At 39.9% G+C, this 18,367-nt stretch overlaps 1 protein-coding gene across 4 annotated transcripts in view; it reads left to right on the plus strand.

The window, feature by feature from the left end:
- The first annotated feature begins 365 nt into the window (after positions 1–365).
- The window catches only part of LOC113975758 (putative threonine dehydratase), a 33,651-nt gene continuing 15,649 nt past the window's right edge, over positions 366–18,367 (plus strand). The window contains exons 1-5 of one of the 4 annotated variants that reach the window (XM_027700157.1): positions 366–530; positions 4,820–4,846; positions 8,115–8,457; positions 13,529–13,645; positions 14,540–14,781. In XM_027700157.1, coding sequence (XP_027555958.1) covers positions 430–530; positions 4,820–4,846; positions 8,115–8,457; positions 13,529–13,645; positions 14,540–14,781 — 830 coding nt within the window. In that variant the 5' untranslated portion in view covers positions 366–429. Of the gene's footprint in view, positions 725–4,819; positions 4,847–8,114; positions 8,458–13,528; positions 13,646–14,539; positions 14,782–18,367 lie in introns of all 4 variants that reach the window. The other 3 variants (XM_027700158.1, XM_027700159.1, XM_027700160.1) reach the window with 3 other exon arrangements.

The following is an 18,367-nucleotide window of genomic DNA, read 5'->3' on the forward strand; positions in this document are numbered from 1 at the left end:
CATGAAGACCCGTGTCCTTTGGTGCTGCCTTAAAGGATCCCTGCAGTGACTCCACCACCACAAGCCTGGCATCCCTTTCCTGCCGCTTTGCCCATCCCGGTGCCTACTGCTCGGTTGCGGGCCCTGCGGCAGGTCGGGATCGTGCTCCACAGCTAAGCAGTAAGTAACTAAAGCTTCAAGTGCCCTGCTAACAGAGCGTCACCCAAGCATAATCCAGGCCCTGACTCAAATCGACAAAGACAGGTTGGGCTCTGAAATAATCTCTTTAAATAGCAGCAGCCATGTCTTTCAAAGGCACTTCCCCCCCAGCCAGCGCTGAGAGCTGCTTACAGCACGTCACCTGCTATTTCCCACCCAGCCAGTGCAGGGCTGACACTTCTCACAGGCAAGTGAGCAGTCTCCCAGCTTTGCTTTGCACCAGGAATTACAATGAATTTTGCAGCACAGTTTCTCTACTCCAGGGTGTTAAAAAACAGAAGTCCCAGGGAGCGCTTCAGGGAAGATGAAGAATACGACCCTTTCTGGCAAAGGTTGGAGAATATTGCTGTCTGACTTAGAGCTAGAGCTCTCCTTTATCCCCTTCAGGGGTCACGGTCAGCCCTTGGGGTCCACCCAGGGCCAGGCCCATGGACATGACAACCCCTGGACCCCTCCTGCCTCCTTATGGTGTCGTAGTTGGAGTTTTGCTTCGCCTCGTTGCTTATTTAGTCGCTCTGCTGTATAGGTAATGCTTTCTTTTTCCTTTCCTTACTTTCCAAAAAAATTAAAAAAAAAAAACCAAACAGGAAATTGTTTGTGATTTTCCAATATCTCCAAGGGTTCTGTACGTATGAGTTGCTCTTGGAATCATCCACTAGAAGAAGGGGAGATTTGAATACTTTTAGCCCATGGAGTTCAGCTTTTTTATTTCTTCATGAGCACAGTATCAGAAATAATCTTAGAGAGGCTAATGGACCGCTGAAAATTTATCTTAGGTTAGCCTGTGTCAGATCCTGTTATTACAGGTGTTCTGTGGTTGTCTTTGTTACGGTGCATATGGTGGTCTCGAATTCCTGTTTTCAGGAGGATGCAGATGGAATTTAAGAGTCATTTAGTGCCCTTGTGTAGCATGAACTGAGGGTGTGCATCCACATGGCATGGTTGATTTGTGCAAACTCATTCTTAACCTTTTCTGTAGTTGTTTTCTCACCTAGTTTGATTATCTGGACACCACTAGCAAGATCACAACCTGCTTTTGCCGGATGTAGTACAAATAAGAGACAATTCTTGTTTCCTGCATCCTCCCAATAGTCACAGATGTTGCTAATATTTAGAACACAAATTGTTTCAGTTGGTTCAATGCTGTTAATAAACCCTCGTGGAACACCAAATGGGAAGACAAGATCACATTTCTGCACTGCCAAAATGGCTTGCCCGAAGTTGCACAAGATGTGACCTGTTCTGCAGTGAACTGAGAATCTTAAACCAGTCCTTTCAGCACAGGACCACTCTTTCCTCTAGTTTGATTTACGCTATTTGTTCTTTATTACAAGTGAATTATGGAGATGTGTTAGTCATCAGAAAACCTCTTAACTCAGAACACATTCAGCTTAGGGAAAAAGTTTAATTACTGCCAAACCTTAGCTGCCAAACAATGTGCAGTGTTTGATAGTGATCATTTGACATTCACAGCTGTGAATGTCCTTTAAGAACTTTTGAGAGGGATGGGTCTGTGTGAGGGACAGTTGGTTACCTCTGCTTCACCACCTTCTGTAAGAGGAGGCCTTCTGATTTGTTCTTATGTTCAGATTACTTTTTCTAATGTTATGTATTTGGCTGCTGCCACCCAGTTGCCATTGCCAGCAGTAAGCAATGACATTTATATAGCGTGTACAGAAGACTGGCAATGGATTATGACCACAGCTGAAAGCAAATATAGTGCTAGGCTCAGGCTCAGGCTCTGCTAAATCTGACAAACTAAGGAGAGATTTTATCAGAGGTGATAATGCAGCTTGGTTATTCTTTGCGTGAGCCTGAGCTTGTTTTGTTGCTGGTGTAGCTTCACATGGTTTTGTCAGACCTGTGTACAGGGAGTAGAGTTATAAAGGCCTGCTCAGTCTCAAGGCTTGGTTATTATGCACCCATCTGTGCTGGATGGTCCCAGTGCATACACTTTTGTCACACAGGCTAGTTACTAAGCCCTGATCTCTTTGTCTTTAAGACACTCTAATAAGTCACCCTGCGGAAGTCTTAGGCAAGTCACTCGATCTGTCTGTGCCCCAGTTTCTGTCAATAAAGTTGAGCTAATATTTGCTGAATTTGTCTCTCTGTTTAGAGGAAGATGTTGGTGATTCCTATGTGATTTAAGAACAACCACCTTGCATAGGGTTTGGGGACATAAACGTCAGATATGCATTTTAAATTTCCATCCAGTTCATGCCACTAGTTGGAGTGATACAGTCTCGAATGGGTGTTTTAAGTACTAGTGTTACACAAAATACTGATAATTCAAGGAAGTAATGTTTGAGTGCCATATTGCCTTTGATTTGTTTTAATTGTACTGTCAAAGAGAGATCTAGCATATTTCTTCCCTGTGCCCGCAGGAGTGTACTTGTCACCCTGTAGTGCTGTGGAGGGTACTCACACACTATATAGTGCAGTAACCTAGAATTCCTGGCACTGAAGATGATATCTGTCATGATGCTCCTTGCCATTTTTGTCACAGCAAGCTTCAATTTTTCTACCATTTCTCTTTCATAAAGTCCCACTTGCACAAGTTGCTGAGATGCTTTTAATAATTGCTGCTATTGCAGCATTTGAATGGGTTTGGGGACAGAGAGAAAGGCAGAAGTTAGGATGGAACAGGAATGTTTAGGAGCTCTAGGGAGCAACAAACAAGGAAGGTATCAGAGGAGTGCTGGGACATGGAATTATAAGGATTAATGGAGCTGGGGAAGTTCTGGGTAAAAGGGATTTGGATGAGAGAAAGGGTCCTCTCTGTCATATCCTGGGATTACCTCTTCCTCGCTCCTTTGAGAGGAGATCCCAGCTGCAGTCACATTGCAGTCATAAGCTGAGCAGGCTGCTACTTGCAGCAGGCTACTCCCCCTGCTTCACCCCCCCTACATGACACACCTCTGCTCAACACTTTGAGGAAGGAGGCAGAAGTGACTTTAAAGAGGTCACCTTTTGTTATAAGAAGTATTCTGAACTTGCAGGCATAAGACCTGAACCCATTTATCCAGAAAGCAGATAACAAATATGTCTAAAACTGTATCTTACCAATGTCTCTTGGTCAGTGGGCTCCAGGAAGGTGTTCAGGGGGCCTGAAGATGACAGCAGCATATAGGTATGATCTTAAGAAACCCCTACACCCAAAACATTAAAGAAGAAGGAAATAAAAAATCTACATATAGAGAACATGGGTATCTGTGTGCTGATGAGTTAATTACAGGCTAGCCCCTGTTCATTGAGACAGTTTGAAGGGGTATTCAAGCTTAACATTTTGCACCGATCAGCCCAAGCAGGGCATTGAAGTTAGAAATTCTTGTCATAGCAAATGGATATATGGATGCTACAGAACTTGTACCATACTGTCAATTCCTCTTAATGGTGAGTATCATTGTGAATGCAGATGATAAAAGCTGCTGGACAAATGACAAAGAAATGCCAAGTTTTCAGTCTTACACTAAAATTTGTTTCCTTTTGTGACAATTTCATTTCCATCTGCAAAGCAGTACAGTAACATGGGAATGTATGTCCATAATTCCAACTCCATGTCTGCCTCAAAATGTGTTGTTGTGGCTCATTTTGAAAGAGGTACAAAAGCTACCCAATGGGCCCAATGCTGACGTTGGTTACATCTGCAATCAAAATGACAACACTGGTCAGGCCAAAGAGCAGTCTGCCTCTGTGTGTCCTCTAGTAGTGACCAGTAACGGGAGCTGGGAGAAAAACAAAAGCCACCTAAGATGCCTTCTCTCATGTGCCTTCTTGGAGTCTACCAAGTGAGTGTCTAGGACAAGAATCTCGGATTGATTCTTGAATGGTGTGTTTACTGGTCACTACTTCCATGGAGTTGTACAATTCTTTTAGGAACCCATTTATATTGTTGTCCTTCATAGAATCCTCTGGCAATGACTCCTGCGAGCTAATTATTTTCCCTAAGAAGACAACTTTTAAGTCTTCTGCCTGATACTTTCAGGCATTCGTATGATCTCCTCCCTAACATTTATACTGGGAGAAACAGTGACTAATCCTTCACAATTTGTTATTCCCTGGACGACTGTGACTGCCAATTTTTTGCTGTTTCAGTTTTAGAAGTTGAGGGGATCCAGTACATCAGTTTAACTTGTTTAGTCTGTGTCATGGATCCTGAGGGAGGCAGTCTGCATGTGCTTCACTCAATGGGGACAAGTAACTGTCCCTCATTGCAGGATAACTGCTTGGACACTTCTTTCTCTGTATAACAAAGGCAACAGTTGTGATCTTTAGGTATAGCATGCACTACTGCTTTTTATCTTCCTAAATTATTTTTGCTGGGTTTATTATTTTCTCAATTTATTAATATTATTTTTCAAAATTTGTTTTCCCTAGTACTGTTTAACTGGATAAAAATTTTCAGTATGTTCAAAAAACCAAACTGGAAATAGAAAAATTATTCATTCCGAATTGTTGCTTTTTATCATTCTAAGAGCACATTCCAGTACACACTGTCTTTGCATTGACTTTGAGACTTTAAAATATATAAACCTATCTGCTTAAACAAATGATATTTTTTCCTGTGCCTTAATTATTTATGGAATGTCAGCATTTGGATCGTCTCTTTTTTTTTTTCCAGTTATGCTGAGCAGCTGTTCTTGAAAAAGTAGGTTTATAAACTGTATTTTCATGTTTGCTTTTACTAATCACTTAAAGGTAAAATGTTGCGATTTATAACCATGTAACTAAGCTTGCCAGCTAAGTATTTGTCTTATGGCTGGAAATAAACAGATTTTTTAATGAAAACTTTCCTAGACAAGCTCCAAAAAAGGAAAAGCTCCATTTGAAAGGAGTAATGTTTTATAACTGTGGTTTGTATTTATGTTGGCTCAGATCTTCATCTGGTGGGCATGATTGCTGGAATAGGGGCTATATTTTGTTGCTGTGCATGGGAAGTCACATGCTGTCTTTTTGTGAGTACTTGCATGGTTTACTGCCTGCTTTGGCTGTTCCTGCAAAAGAAATCCATACAGAGATAATCTCTGCCAAGCATAGGAGCTGCTTTTGAGGCAAGAAATTCTTTTGACCCAAAAGGGTCGTTAGTTGCCCGTTTCTGATGTGTTACCAATCCTCAGCCACTGTCACCGGGGGAGTTTTAGGGCTCTAGGAGGGTCCGTGGCACAGCCAGATGGGCTCAATATGGAAAAAACATCATTTACTAATGTAAATGAAAGATATGGGTGTAGAAGGAGAATCAAAATTATTCTGAAATAAATACATACAATACCTACATATACAGTAGCATGATGATATTCCCTTGGTGAAGAGGCTACTGACCTTTCAGATGCAAATGGATGATGGTTTCCATATTAAATATTGAAACGGTAATATTTCAGATGTGCTTTAAACCCAGCTCAAGCTTGAGAAGCTGTTTGACTTTCGTTCTTCTTCTCCAGTGGTCACAAGGTGTTGTCCCCATCAAGGTCCTGAGCAGATACTCACTGTTCATGGGAGTGGTGCTGTAGATCAAAGACCAAGAATCTGATTTACTTCACTCCTTTTTTCTCTGAAAAAAAAAAAAAAAAGGAAATCCAAGAATAGGACAAAAAAAGTCAATATCCCATTTTGGTCTTTCTTTTTGCAGATAAAAATATTTGGTGGCACTAGGGTGGTGAGGCATTACCCTGTCACTCGTACTTTTCTCACAGAATCCTGCTTCATCAGTAGAGTTATTGTGGTCATCTTTGGCTAGTGTTTTTTTAATGGGCTTTTTGTAGTTGTTGCAACAGATACAGTGAAAAAGTGAGACTTTTTCTCCCATCTCAAATGCTAGTCAATAAAATTAAGAATTGACCTAGAAAAATCATGATTTTTTGATCTGCCTATTTTCTTTTACCCTACATATACCCTTTTAACCCATTTCCAGTGTAAGAAATATAATTCATTGCTAATGCTTGCTAAACATTTTAGATAACATGTTCAGAAATAAGATGTATATGTTCTTCTTTTTTTGGAGTGGTTATGGGTTATTGTGATATGGAAAATAGGGTTTTTGGAGGGAGAGGTAGGGAATGAACTCTAACAGTGCTGTGGCCTCCTAGATGATGATGCTGTTGTTTATGCCGCGACTGTGCTGTAACCAATCTGTTACTTTACCGTGATCTTTACTGATCTTTACTGTGTAAAGCTGATCTGATTCTCAGCTTTGCATTAACCTGACTAATATGCACCAGAACTAACACTGGAAGCTTAACATCTTTATGAAATGTTTCAACCACCTAACCCCAATGGAGCAGAAATGCAGAAAAGTATAGAATAGAGCTACTTGATAGTTATCTGTTTTGAAGATAGAATGCCTGCTGTTTGGGTGTACTTTAAGATACACTATGGGGAAACCATTTTAAATCACAAGTTTCAATATAAACAAGTTACGTGCATATACTTTATGTATCTAAGAATATTAGTGTTTTCATTAATTTTGGAGAGAGAAGACCTTGCCATGAATATTGTCTCCTATGAGGGTATACAGAATGATTGATGCTACTTGGTATATTACTTGATTCAAATAACAAAACATTTTATGCTGCCCATATTGTTATGTGAATTTCTATGTCGAACAATTGGAAGTGTAACAGGAAGCAGAGCTACTGGCACAGATTATTCAGACCATTAAGAAAATGAATGATACTGCCCAAAGTGGGGCAATTGCTCAAAACCCAGCTGTTTCTAAATATTTAACAATTCTCTTTGGAATTATAACAAAGGATATTACAGTGTTGATTGCTGCTGTAAAACTAGGACAGCATTTGCTTTAGCCAGCTCTGCTGATAAATTTAACTGTACAACTTAAACATAAATTATTTTATGAAGAAGGTAAATATTTTTCTGTGGGAGATAATGGTGAAATCTCTGACATAATTCAACGTTTGTTTTTTAGAAAACCCTTTCTACCAGATGGATTAATAGTGGGTCATGTAGAGGGGCTTATACCATCTGTGTAATTGTAGCCACAGACCAAGGGTGGTATCAGCTCTTCTTCAAATCACTGGTCTTCTGCTTAATGCTCCTTTTTCTCCACATTATTCTCCAAATTCCAAGAATTACTAGAAGTTCTGCATTTATTTCTTAGTAAGGCTGCAAAATCCTGCACTACAGTATACTGTACATTGTGGACCACAGAGTTAAACATTTGAAGGTAGGAAAACTGGCAAGTTTTTGTAGCAGTGTTGTCTCTCCTAAGTTCCTTGGGGAAGGAGGTTTGTGTGGCATCACATTTCTGTCTTATCTACATGTGTTTTTATCTGTGAAGTGTTAACTCAGAGATCAAGAAACCTTATTCTTCAGCTCTGTACTAGGATATAGCTGTTATCCCTTATCAAAGTAGTTTCCTTCCTGCCATGAGGCAGCTGACAGCTGTCAAGAGTGTGCTCTGCAAGTATGCAAGGGCAGAGCAGCAGAACCTCTTGTGTACAACGTAGTGACATTTGTTACTGCTATTAATAGTTTATGGGAATGGTCCGCACAGCTATTTTGCCTTTTTTGAAAAAGATAGAGCTGCATACAGAAATTCCAGTTGGAATAATTCCAGTTATTCCAAAATTTTTGGAAGCACTGAACTAGGATCCTTGCCAGTTGAGTACTGAGCACTAAGGAAGGTCTGGCTGCCCAGACAACATAGAATATATATTTGTTATTTTCTTGGGTATGACTGTTTCCCAGTTTGTCCACATGTCAGGTTATCTGTGGCTTTTCTAACAGCTGGAAAGTTACAGTAGCTTTCAGTGCACCTACAAGATAGGTAATATGACAGTAACAAATTCAGTCTATTTAAGGCTTGCAAAGAGCAACTGAGATGTATATCCTTCTTAAATGCTAAATTGTCAAGCCTTTAATCATCCAAGCTGTCCTAACAAGTTTCTTTAATTTGTTTTTAGGGATGACAATAAAATAAAGAAACAAGATGTCCCAGGACTTTGTGATCTTCACCGCTGTAAGGATGGGCTGATGAGAAATGGCCTTATTACACAGAAACCACCCTCTATCAACCCTGAGAGACTGAAGGATTTTGGTGAGGAGGATTACCTGAACGGGGATGTGAAGACCTGGGAAATGAAGATAGTAGGCCGAAATGAGGAGTTACTTACAGATACCCTTTCCCGCATCCCTCAGTCAAGCAGTACAACCATCCTGTCAAGCTGTAACAAGCTGATTCGATTTGAAGATATCAGTGCAGCAGCCTTCAAAATCCAGTGTGGTGTTCAGAAAACCCCCTGCATGGTAGGGAGTCTTTATGGCTTTGCATTCTCTCAGTGTTTCTTTTCTTGTTCCTTATGAAATTTGATCTGAAATGAAGGAAGAACATGCGTGAGCTGCAGCAGATAGATCTGTGTAAGAAGACTCATGTTCATATTAATTGTATTTAACTGTCAATTTTCTTCTTACCTGTTTACACTAACCTAAATCCTCAAAGATATCAGCAACCTGTAAACAAAGGATAAACCACATTAGGCATAGACTTAATGCACTGTGGTATTATGCTCCCAGTGAAAAACTCCTGCTACAAGGAACCTGAGTTTGTGACGATGGACTACCGGTGTTTGGGTAAAGAGTCTTGTGGGAGGGTCTGCTTTGGAACCAGCCCTTATATTTGGAGATTTTGAAGGTACAGATTTCCCTTCTCAGCCTGGCCAACCTGGCAAGGCTGGATATGTTCTGTAATGAGGTGGTTCTGCCATGTGTGTCTTCAACAAAATAAGGATGTGAAGATGGACACACACAGATGTGCGCACCTGGGATCAGTCTAGGAATGAAAATGACTGAGGCACTCCTATCAATGTAAAGCTTTTGCTAAGGCATATGAAAAGTACAGTGGCAAGCTATATAATTCATAGTGTATTTCTACTGTTGGGAGCTCTTCAGAAAGTCTACTCTGGGCACTCTGTGGCTAATTTCCTCTGTTCCCTTTGGTGTGTGAAAAGAGCGTCTTTGCCAAATGGCAATTCCTAGCAGCAGCCCCAGATCACTCTCTCAAATGAATTCTTCTCTGTTGCTGACCAGGACACCCCACCAGTATCAACAACTGTGGATTGTTTTTCTGGCATGCACAGGGAAAGGACCTTGCAATCTTGGTCCCTGCTTGGGGTTAGCTGTCCCTGGAGTGAAGTGGTTGGGTCCTCAAGGTGCAGCAGTTTGCCCTGGTTCCCAGATAGTTCCTGCTGATCCAGAGATATCATAACTACTTTCAGTGTGATTTTTTTAGCCTAGAGTTCCCAAAATAAGGATAGCTGTGCTTTTGTAGCACACTACTGAAGAAATGTGTCTTGTGACAAAGGACATGACACAAGACCATTTGGGGCAGTAAGGTGGCACAAAAGGTTTGACTGGAATGCAGGGAGTGAAAATGGAAAAATTTTGCATTCATATACTGCCTGTTTAGAGTGACACGAGAGTAAACAGTCCCGCCAACTGTGCCTGGGCTTCCTTTCAGAGTGGAAAAGTTGGTTTGCTTGGGAAGGCAGCAAGACGAGCAAGCAAACGTGCAGCAGAGGTGGTTGGGGGGTCAGTGCATGGGTGAATAGGGGGAGTGTACCAAACTCTTCATATCGCATCTTTTGTCACCAAAACTCTCACTGTCATGCTTGAGAATAAGACAGAAGTGTCAGTCTTCTCTTTTTGTGGAGAGACCTTCCAGGAAGAGAAGATTTGAATTTATATTGCACTGCCCTTCTCTGTATTTGGCAACTCTGGTCATATTTGTTAGATGGGTTTAATCATGCTGTAAAAAATTAGGTCTATGGGCAGGGAGCAGGAGAGTGTCATGGCTTAATTTGGAAAGCAGAACTAGCTAGCACTTCGCCCTTTGATAGCCATCTGTTCCCTGCACCTCATGGCGCTGTGCACTTCTGCCAAGCAGTTACAGGATACTGCCTGTGTACATCTGCCAGTGTGAGACTGCAGCAGCCTTGGCCATGTGAGCAGCTGAAGGACCTCATTCACACCTTCAGCTCAGATAGATCAGATCAATAGCTCAAAACTAGTAAAGTTTGTCTTGGCCCCATCCCTGAGCCATCTACTTGCTCCCAAGGTATGATATGAAAATCATCCTAATGCAGGCAAGACTACACCATAGAGTCCTGTCCATCAGGTGTCTGTGTAACACAAAACTTTTCGTAAACTGATGGTGCTCCTTTTCACAAATAGTTAAGCTCTCTTTAGCCAGTTCACACCATTTGTTCTCAGACAGCTTTGCCCCTTGAGCTGGTTTTTGGATAGGGTAGAGTTCATTTTCTTCACAGTAGCTGGTATAGGACTGTGTTTCAGATTTTTGATGAAAATATTGTTGATAATTCAGGGATGTTTTTGTTACTGCTGAGCAGCTCTTACACAGAGTCAAGGCCTTTTTTGCTTCTCACCCCACCCCACCAGTGAGAAGGCTGGGGACGCACAAGGAGTTGGAGGGGACACAGCTGGAACAGCTGACTTCAACTGACTCAAGGGACATCCCATCCCATGTGACATTGTGTTTGGCAACAGAATTAGGGGGAAAACTTGCTGGGGGGTCTGCTGCTTGGTGCCTGGCTGGTCATTGGTTGGTTGGTGGTGAGCAATTGTTTTCAATTGCATAAATTGTCCTTCTTGGGTCTTATTTACCTCTCTTTGTTATTCCTTTTAATGACATTGTTGTTGTAGTTGTTAATACTGTTGTTGTTATTATTATTATTATTATTATTATTATTATTATTATTACTATTATTACTGGTTTTATCTCAACCTAAGAGATTTTTCGCTTTAACCCTTCCAATTCTCATCTCCCCAGCAGGATAGGGGGAGGAAAATGAGCAAGCAGCTAGATGGGGTTTAGTTGCTGTCTGGATTTAAGCTGATGCCCCTCAACTTAAATAGTTCTTTTCTCTTGAGTATCCCTGGCAAATTTATGCAACTCAGCTGTATCCCCTTTCTGCATTTACTGTGTCAAGCTAAATAGGCTCACTTTATTTAGTCTCTTATGAACATTGTTTTTTAAAATTATCAGAATAGTGGAAAACCTATATCCCCCCTTGTTTTATTGTGAAAATAGCCCATGACTGTTGTTAATCAAAGTAATGTTCCTGCAGAAGTCCTTAGTGCATTTCATGCATTGATTCAAAAGCACAGGGTGGTGTCAAGAAAAACACAGACAACCTTTATTTTAACTCTTCGTTGAGAAGTAAGAACCCCTTTCAAGGACATTTGTTTAGATTAAAAAAGTGAGCATGACTATAACCCATTCAGTTAATTGAATGGAGAAACACTTTGCAGGGTGATTCCTAATCTACGGGTAAGACCATGGATGCAGCATCCTGGTTCCTTATGCAGGAGTTTGCCTGGAGAAGAGATACGGCATCATGAGTGAATTGTAACATATCAAAGAGGTAGTGAGTATAGGAAAACAAGGAATTGACATTAATTTGGACACTTGGTTTGGTTACTGATTTAGGAACTTTAAGGGTTGTTTTGTGTTAGCTTTGTGGATGTCAAATGGAGGGTGTGCTGTGTGTTGTACCTTAGACATGATATCTGTAGCCCTTAGAAGATCACAGTGACAAAAGGGAGAACTTACAGGCTGGTTCAATCAGTCTTACGAGGTCACACATCGGGTCAGTACAGCTGAAAATAGCACTAACACCTGATTTGTTAGAAGTAATTGCTATATTTAGGCTATATGGAAAAAAGACTCAGTTAAAGGAAGCAGAAAAGGATAACCTAGAGAGTTAAAACACTGAGTATCAAAATTAAAGAAAAATAACAATCTAAAGTACACCACCTCTGTGGTACAGAATGACTTAATAAAACATTTTTAATTGTAGGAGACTTAGCAACTTTACAAATTCACAGGATTCATCTTCTTAAATCCTTTTTCTTATTGTTCACTCTAGGATCCAAGTACAAAAACAAGTACAGTATGTGAAGAACTAGTAATGTTTCTTGTATAGTGCTCTTGTTCTATTTTGCATTGGCATTCTCCGTAGATTAGGCTGTTTAGGATATAAACTATTATCCTATTAGTGTACTAAGCACTTTCCATTGTTTCAGTTCTGCAGCCAGATCTGCAAAGGAGCAGCAAGTGGTAGCTCCTACCAGGATTTTCAGAAGCAAAATAGAGAATCTGGCCCCACCTATGGGTGAGGAACTTAACACATGCTTGTAAATCCACTAAAACATTCACCTGAAATATTTAGTTTAACTGTATATTTTAAAGCAAATATCTGCTTCAGATATATTTAGTTTATATAAATTGACTTTGAAAGTCCCACAGTCTGAAAAATTTATTGGTACATATTACACTGTATGCGTGACACTGCCAGATACTGTTTGAGATAAATATTTTGTCATGGTGTCTTTTAATCTCTCTCTCTTTCTGACTTATCATAAATGAGTACTTGATCCCCTAAATCCCCAAGTCTTCGTTTGCTTTGGCAGCCAATAGAGGACATGGAGCCAATTATGAAATAGAGATACAGTAAGCCCAGGGAGCTGGAACCCACAGGCTTACTGCAGCTCTATTTCATAAGTTATCTTGTTTAAAACTCTTGGCTTAGTGAATATGGTAATAGGAAATTAATATGTTGATGCATTCTGGGAGTATCTTATTATAAAACTTAATAAATATTTACCATTAAAAAAATATTAAAAAATCATGCACTTGGGCACTGCATCACATGTCATGTGCTTGCTAATTCCTCTCAGCTCAGGGATCTTTTTGGTTCCAAACAATAAGCATTTTCAAACAGCTGCTGCTTACACTTGCAATCCTGGGAAATAATTTTTTAATTATTTCCATCATTCTTTGGGTAAGAAATGTCTGTACTAATGTTGTACTGACCTTAGTGTGCAAAATAGGCAACAAGCAGTAGTGAATCAGTGGCAGAAAACGTAGCAGAGCCATAATGGGGCTCAAGGAGGAATTTTCTCATGACTTTTCTATCTATTAGATGACAACCTTATTTTTTTGAGTATTCAATATCCAGTTCTGGCAAGTGCAGGAAGCATGGATTTTTAAATAATTGAAAATACTTATTTTGATATCTGTATTTGAACAATAAGACCAAAACAAGTGCTCTTTTCAGAATTCATAGTGGCATTTGGTCCATATTTCACTGCTGCGAGTTTGAATATGACTTCCATAAGCCAGAAGAACCTGGTAGGTAACAACACACTATCATGTATAGCTAAAGAAACAGATGAAAAGTTTTAGTTTTTAGAGCTCACATATAGCAGTGGAATGCATGCCTCACCAGGCAGCTGATGAGGCATGGAAGATTTTTCTTAATTTTAGCTACATTCCCATAATATTATTTATATCCTCCAGTATTCTAGGCTATCCAAGCAGTATGGAATGGACATCTACCTGAAGAAGGAGTTCCTCCAATACACAGGATCTGTGAAGGAACGAGGTGTACTTTACCTTCTGACATCATTGCCTCAGGTATAACAAAATGTCAACACTCAATAAGAAATAGATTAGTTCTGCTTCACAAAAATGGAGCAGAGTTGAAGATAAATTTACCTGTAATCTCCATGGAATCACAATGTTTCTTGCCAGAAACCATTGTACTGAACACAGCATGTAAACATAGCTAGGTCTGCAAGTAATTGAATGTAAAATACTACTTTAGTTATGACTGGCCGATCTGCTGGTGAAATGCTTGAGAATACTTGAAAGAAAATCTTACAAAAAGCAAACACCAGCATTTTTCTGTGGCATTTAGGTGCAAGTATTTCTATGTGTATTGTGGTTCTGACATGTTGAAACTGTCAAACTCATGACTGATGATGAAATTGAGTTACAATGAGTGATGTGAAGGATCGAGATCACCAATTGATTTTGTAATGAATTTCAGTATCGTTACAGGAATAGCTGGTTTATCATTTGTCACAGGAGGTTATTGAGTCTCTGCAGCAATAATAGTCATAACTGGCATGATACAGCAGCCCATTCCTGTACTTTTGTAATAGTATAAATGAAATCTTCTATTAAAAGGAAACCTGAAATGAAATAATTTCATACAGGCAGGGAGAAGTTATCAGTTCTAAAGGGACCAGATATCAACTCTTCTGTGATCAGCTGGGGTTTTGCAGCTATTCCGAACTGAACAAGAATTAAGCCCAGAGGAATGCAGGAATGGGGGTTGATCTTGTTCTATTTTAGCTTTGTGTGTAAATCTTGAAATCACACCAGACATGCATATACTGTACCATAATACCATGATTTGATCAGCTAGTAGAGGGGGAAAAGGAAGTCAGATCATTAGGATGATCCATATTCATATGGGACAACTACATGACAATATAACGTGCAATAAGCAACCGTCTTTTTTAGGATCAGCAAAGAAAAGGGGTGATCGTGGCTTCGGACAGTAACTTTTCCATGGCTGTTGCCTACCATGCCTCAGAGCTCCGTATTCCAGTCTTTGTCATCATGTCAACCAGCACATCTCCGGTCAGGGTGAAAATGTGCCGTGAGTACGGAGCCATGGTTATATCCTATGGAACCACAGCTAAGGATTCCCAGATACATGCAAGAAGGTTGGCGCAGGAGAATGGTTACCTGTACCTCGAAGAGTAAGTGGAAAGTCAGGCTGATTAGAAAGAATAGGTTAGATGTTTGCACAGCTCTGCAAAAACAATTAGTTTTGTCAAATTGTGGTCACAGGTCATCAAAATGTTTCTATTACCAGGAATAAGGACTGTTCCCAGGCACAAATCATGTGTCTTTCTATAACAGTTGGGGATGGAAACCAAAATGAAACATTGTTCTCTTCCCCCAGATTAGACAAACTTCCTTATTAGGAATTTCTACAGGCTAGTACGACAATGGATATATGTTAATTCTTTAGGAACTCTGTCAGAAAGCACTAAGGTTAGTGTTCATTTTTGGTCTCGCTGTTTGCAGTTAGGTGGCTAAAAGTTCATCTTTATTGCAAAGGGTTCAGTGGCATAATGTAGAGCAAGAGAAGGTTAATACTGTAAAATTTTCACATATCTGGTGTGAGAGACAAAACTGTGATTCTGCCTTTAAAAAATGATGATTAAGAGGCTACTTCACACATATATTTAAAGTAATTAAGGGTGAGCGTAAGTCCATGTTTGAACTATTTGAGGCCAGTGCACAAGTCAGATCTAATAAAAGCATGATTAGAATGAGACAAGACAGGCAAAAACATTTAGAACAGATAGATTTTCCCTTTTTTTCTCTGCAGTCTCTTCTTCCTTTTCCTTTCTTTTTTTCTTTTTTCTTTTTTCTTTTTTCTTTTTTCTTTTTTCTTTTTTCTTTTTTCTTTTTTCTTTTTTCTTTTTTCTTTTTTCTTTTTTCCTTTTTTCTTTTTCCTTTTTTCTTTTTCCTTTTTTCTTTTTTCTTTTTTCTTTTTCCTTTTTTCTTTTTCCTTTTTTCTTTTTTCTTTTTTTTTCTTTTTTTGTTTTCTTTTTCTTACCTTTCTTCAAGTGAGATTTCCTAAAGCACAGAGGGTTGAATCATTAACATGAGGTAGCCAGCAGTCTCTCTGATGCACTGAGCAGGAATGTTATTCTTCCCCCACCATCACCATCTCTGTGCAGGCTTCATCCACCCCTCATGTCTGTACAGCATCTCCTGCAGCGAGCGCCCGTTCCCCTTTGGCTCCTGGGCACTGCTGTCTTAAACATGGTAATAATGAGTAATGTTCCTTGGAAAGAGGATCCCAGAATGAGCAGAACAGAGGAAGTCCTCACTTCTTTCCCAGCTGGTGTATTGGGAAGGCCATATTAAAACCTGTACTGTTCAAACGGTGCTGTTGGCTCTGCCAGTGACACACAAGGCTGGTTTGTATGCCCTGTCTGTCACCATGGGCACAGCCTTGTCCCAGACTGGGACTTTCAAAGAAACACATGAATGAGGTGTCCTAGATCCCAATGAATTTTATACCCTTTTAGGCTCCCTTGAAAACCTTTCAGCTTTCCATAACTTTGTGATTTCCAAATTTCTCGCAGCCATTTTTCAATCAGTGTGTTAACTCCCAGCTGGCTTGCATCAGCTATCACGTTTGCACATAAGAACTAAACTGTCTTATTGTAACTTAATCTTTAATCTTTCCCTCCTCCCCAAATAACTATTTATAACATAAGGTAGAAATTCTTCAGTGTCATGAAGCTCCAGGGACAACGCATGTGAAGGACTTCAGCATCTAGCTCTGAGAAACTCTAAATGTACATGCTATCATTAATAATATCAAAGCACTCTGGTTTATTTCAGGTTTCATGTTGCAAGAAACAGAGTTATTCAGTCTGTTACTATTTTTAACTAAAACCTCTCAGATGCAATTTTTCACACTTCAGATTAAAAAAAAAAAAAGAAAAAACCCCCCACCACAACTGCGAGCCTTTTCATGATGGGATGGCTGAAACATATCTTGTTCAATGTAGACTGGGAGAGATGTCCCAGATAAATGTATGCCTATATGGATAGCCAGTTTTCTTCAGTGTGTGTCTGACACACACACTTTGTCACTTGCCAAAGCTGTTTGTAAAACAACAGCTGATCTCCCATGCTTTAGAATGGAACTTCTGAAATGTCATTTTGTTTCAGTGTAATTCTAGCTTTCATAAAATCCCTAGCAATTTGGTCTCTAGATCTCCTTATCCAATAATTCATTCTTCCCTTCCTGAAGCAGACATTACGTGACTGTTCTTGGTTGTACCTGCATGGGCAATGCCCTCTAGCTGAGTGTGTCATTGTCAGTTCTTCCCATTTCTTGCGTGCAATTAAAACACTGTGTTATGCAAATCACATGCAGGAGTTCAATTAGAGGTAGGGCACTTTTTATACAACTGCAACTTCCTGGGAAATTCCAGGAAGGGAATGTGATTTTTCAAATTGGAATTCGATCATTTAGTCTGCCTAATTGGTGCCTTGGTGACATGAAATTCTTAGTAAATATAGGGGTTCAGGACTTCATCATAAATGCAATGTGACTATTGCCAATAGGTAACTCAGTACCTCTGCAATGATGTGAGAAAGATTCCTTTGTGAATGAGAGAGGTAAGAGTGCTGCAGATTGAATTACACACCTTCCTTCCTTGAGAGCCCATTTTTTTCTTGTTTAAGTCCATATTCAAATGCTGATCAGACCTGATTATTTGTGATTTGGTTAGTCTGTTGCTCTACCCGATGGCTTCTGAGCCCTTTACTTGGAACGGATGGGAACACTGCCTTCTAGCTGCCACACCAAGATTTTATTGGGAAACTGAAGCCTGACAGCCTGTCTTTGATTGCTGATATATCACACGTTTCAGAAGACAAATATCCAAGTTTCTAGCTCTGGCTCAAAAATGCTTGTTTAAATTTACAGCCTTTAGATTTATCTGCCCTTTTCCTTCATTTTGCTTCAATGGCATATGATACTCAAACAGATATGTTAGCTTTCACAAAGCAAAAGTCATCAGCCACAGTGCAAAGAAAATCACCCATTTTATTATGAAAGCTGAAGGCTGATCAGTGAACTGGTGTTTTCACTGGATGTTCGCAGGGAACACATTGTTATCTGAAACATTGATTCAAACTGCTAACAGTGCTCCATGCCCAGAGCAGTCTCCTCCAGACAGTTTTCAGTTTTCAGAGAAGCTTTACTCGTAAATTGAATATCCCAGATCCTCATTCATTTTTGCAGGTCCCTGTGGCTTCTCGTGTAACCACAGCAGAAGCAGCTCCACAACCTCGATTCTGAATCTTATTTGGGAATAAGACTCCAGAATTGTTCAGGAAACCAGTGATATATTCCATCACATGCAAGAAGAAGGAAAGAACTCCTTCAGCATCTTCATAGAGGCAATAAATTCAAGGGTTCAGTTACCCATCCCACCATTATTTCTTGCCTTTGTCTTTAGCTGTGCTACAGGAGTGAAAGTTCATTACTCCCATCCTTTCTTATGTAGTTATATAGTCTCTTGTCCTGAGAAATTTTCTGTGCTTTGATATATACGTGAGGTAACTTCGCAAGGGCCTGGGTCTCTACCTTGCAGGCATTCTGTGCTCCTGAGCTGAGCCTCTCTGTACATGTCTAACAGTAATAAAAACACAGCTTCGTAGTACCCAAACATCCTCAGGTCAAATAAATCAAGTGAAGTCATTGGATCTATAATTCTGTTTGTATGTCTGTTTGCCTGAAAAAGCAGA

Source organism: Neopelma chrysocephalum, unplaced genomic scaffold (assembly GCF_003984885.1).
Source record: "Neopelma chrysocephalum unplaced genomic scaffold, ASM398488v2 Primary Assembly neopelma1_143, whole genome shotgun sequence".
NCBI lineage: Eukaryota > Metazoa > Chordata > Aves > Passeriformes > Pipridae > Neopelma > Neopelma chrysocephalum.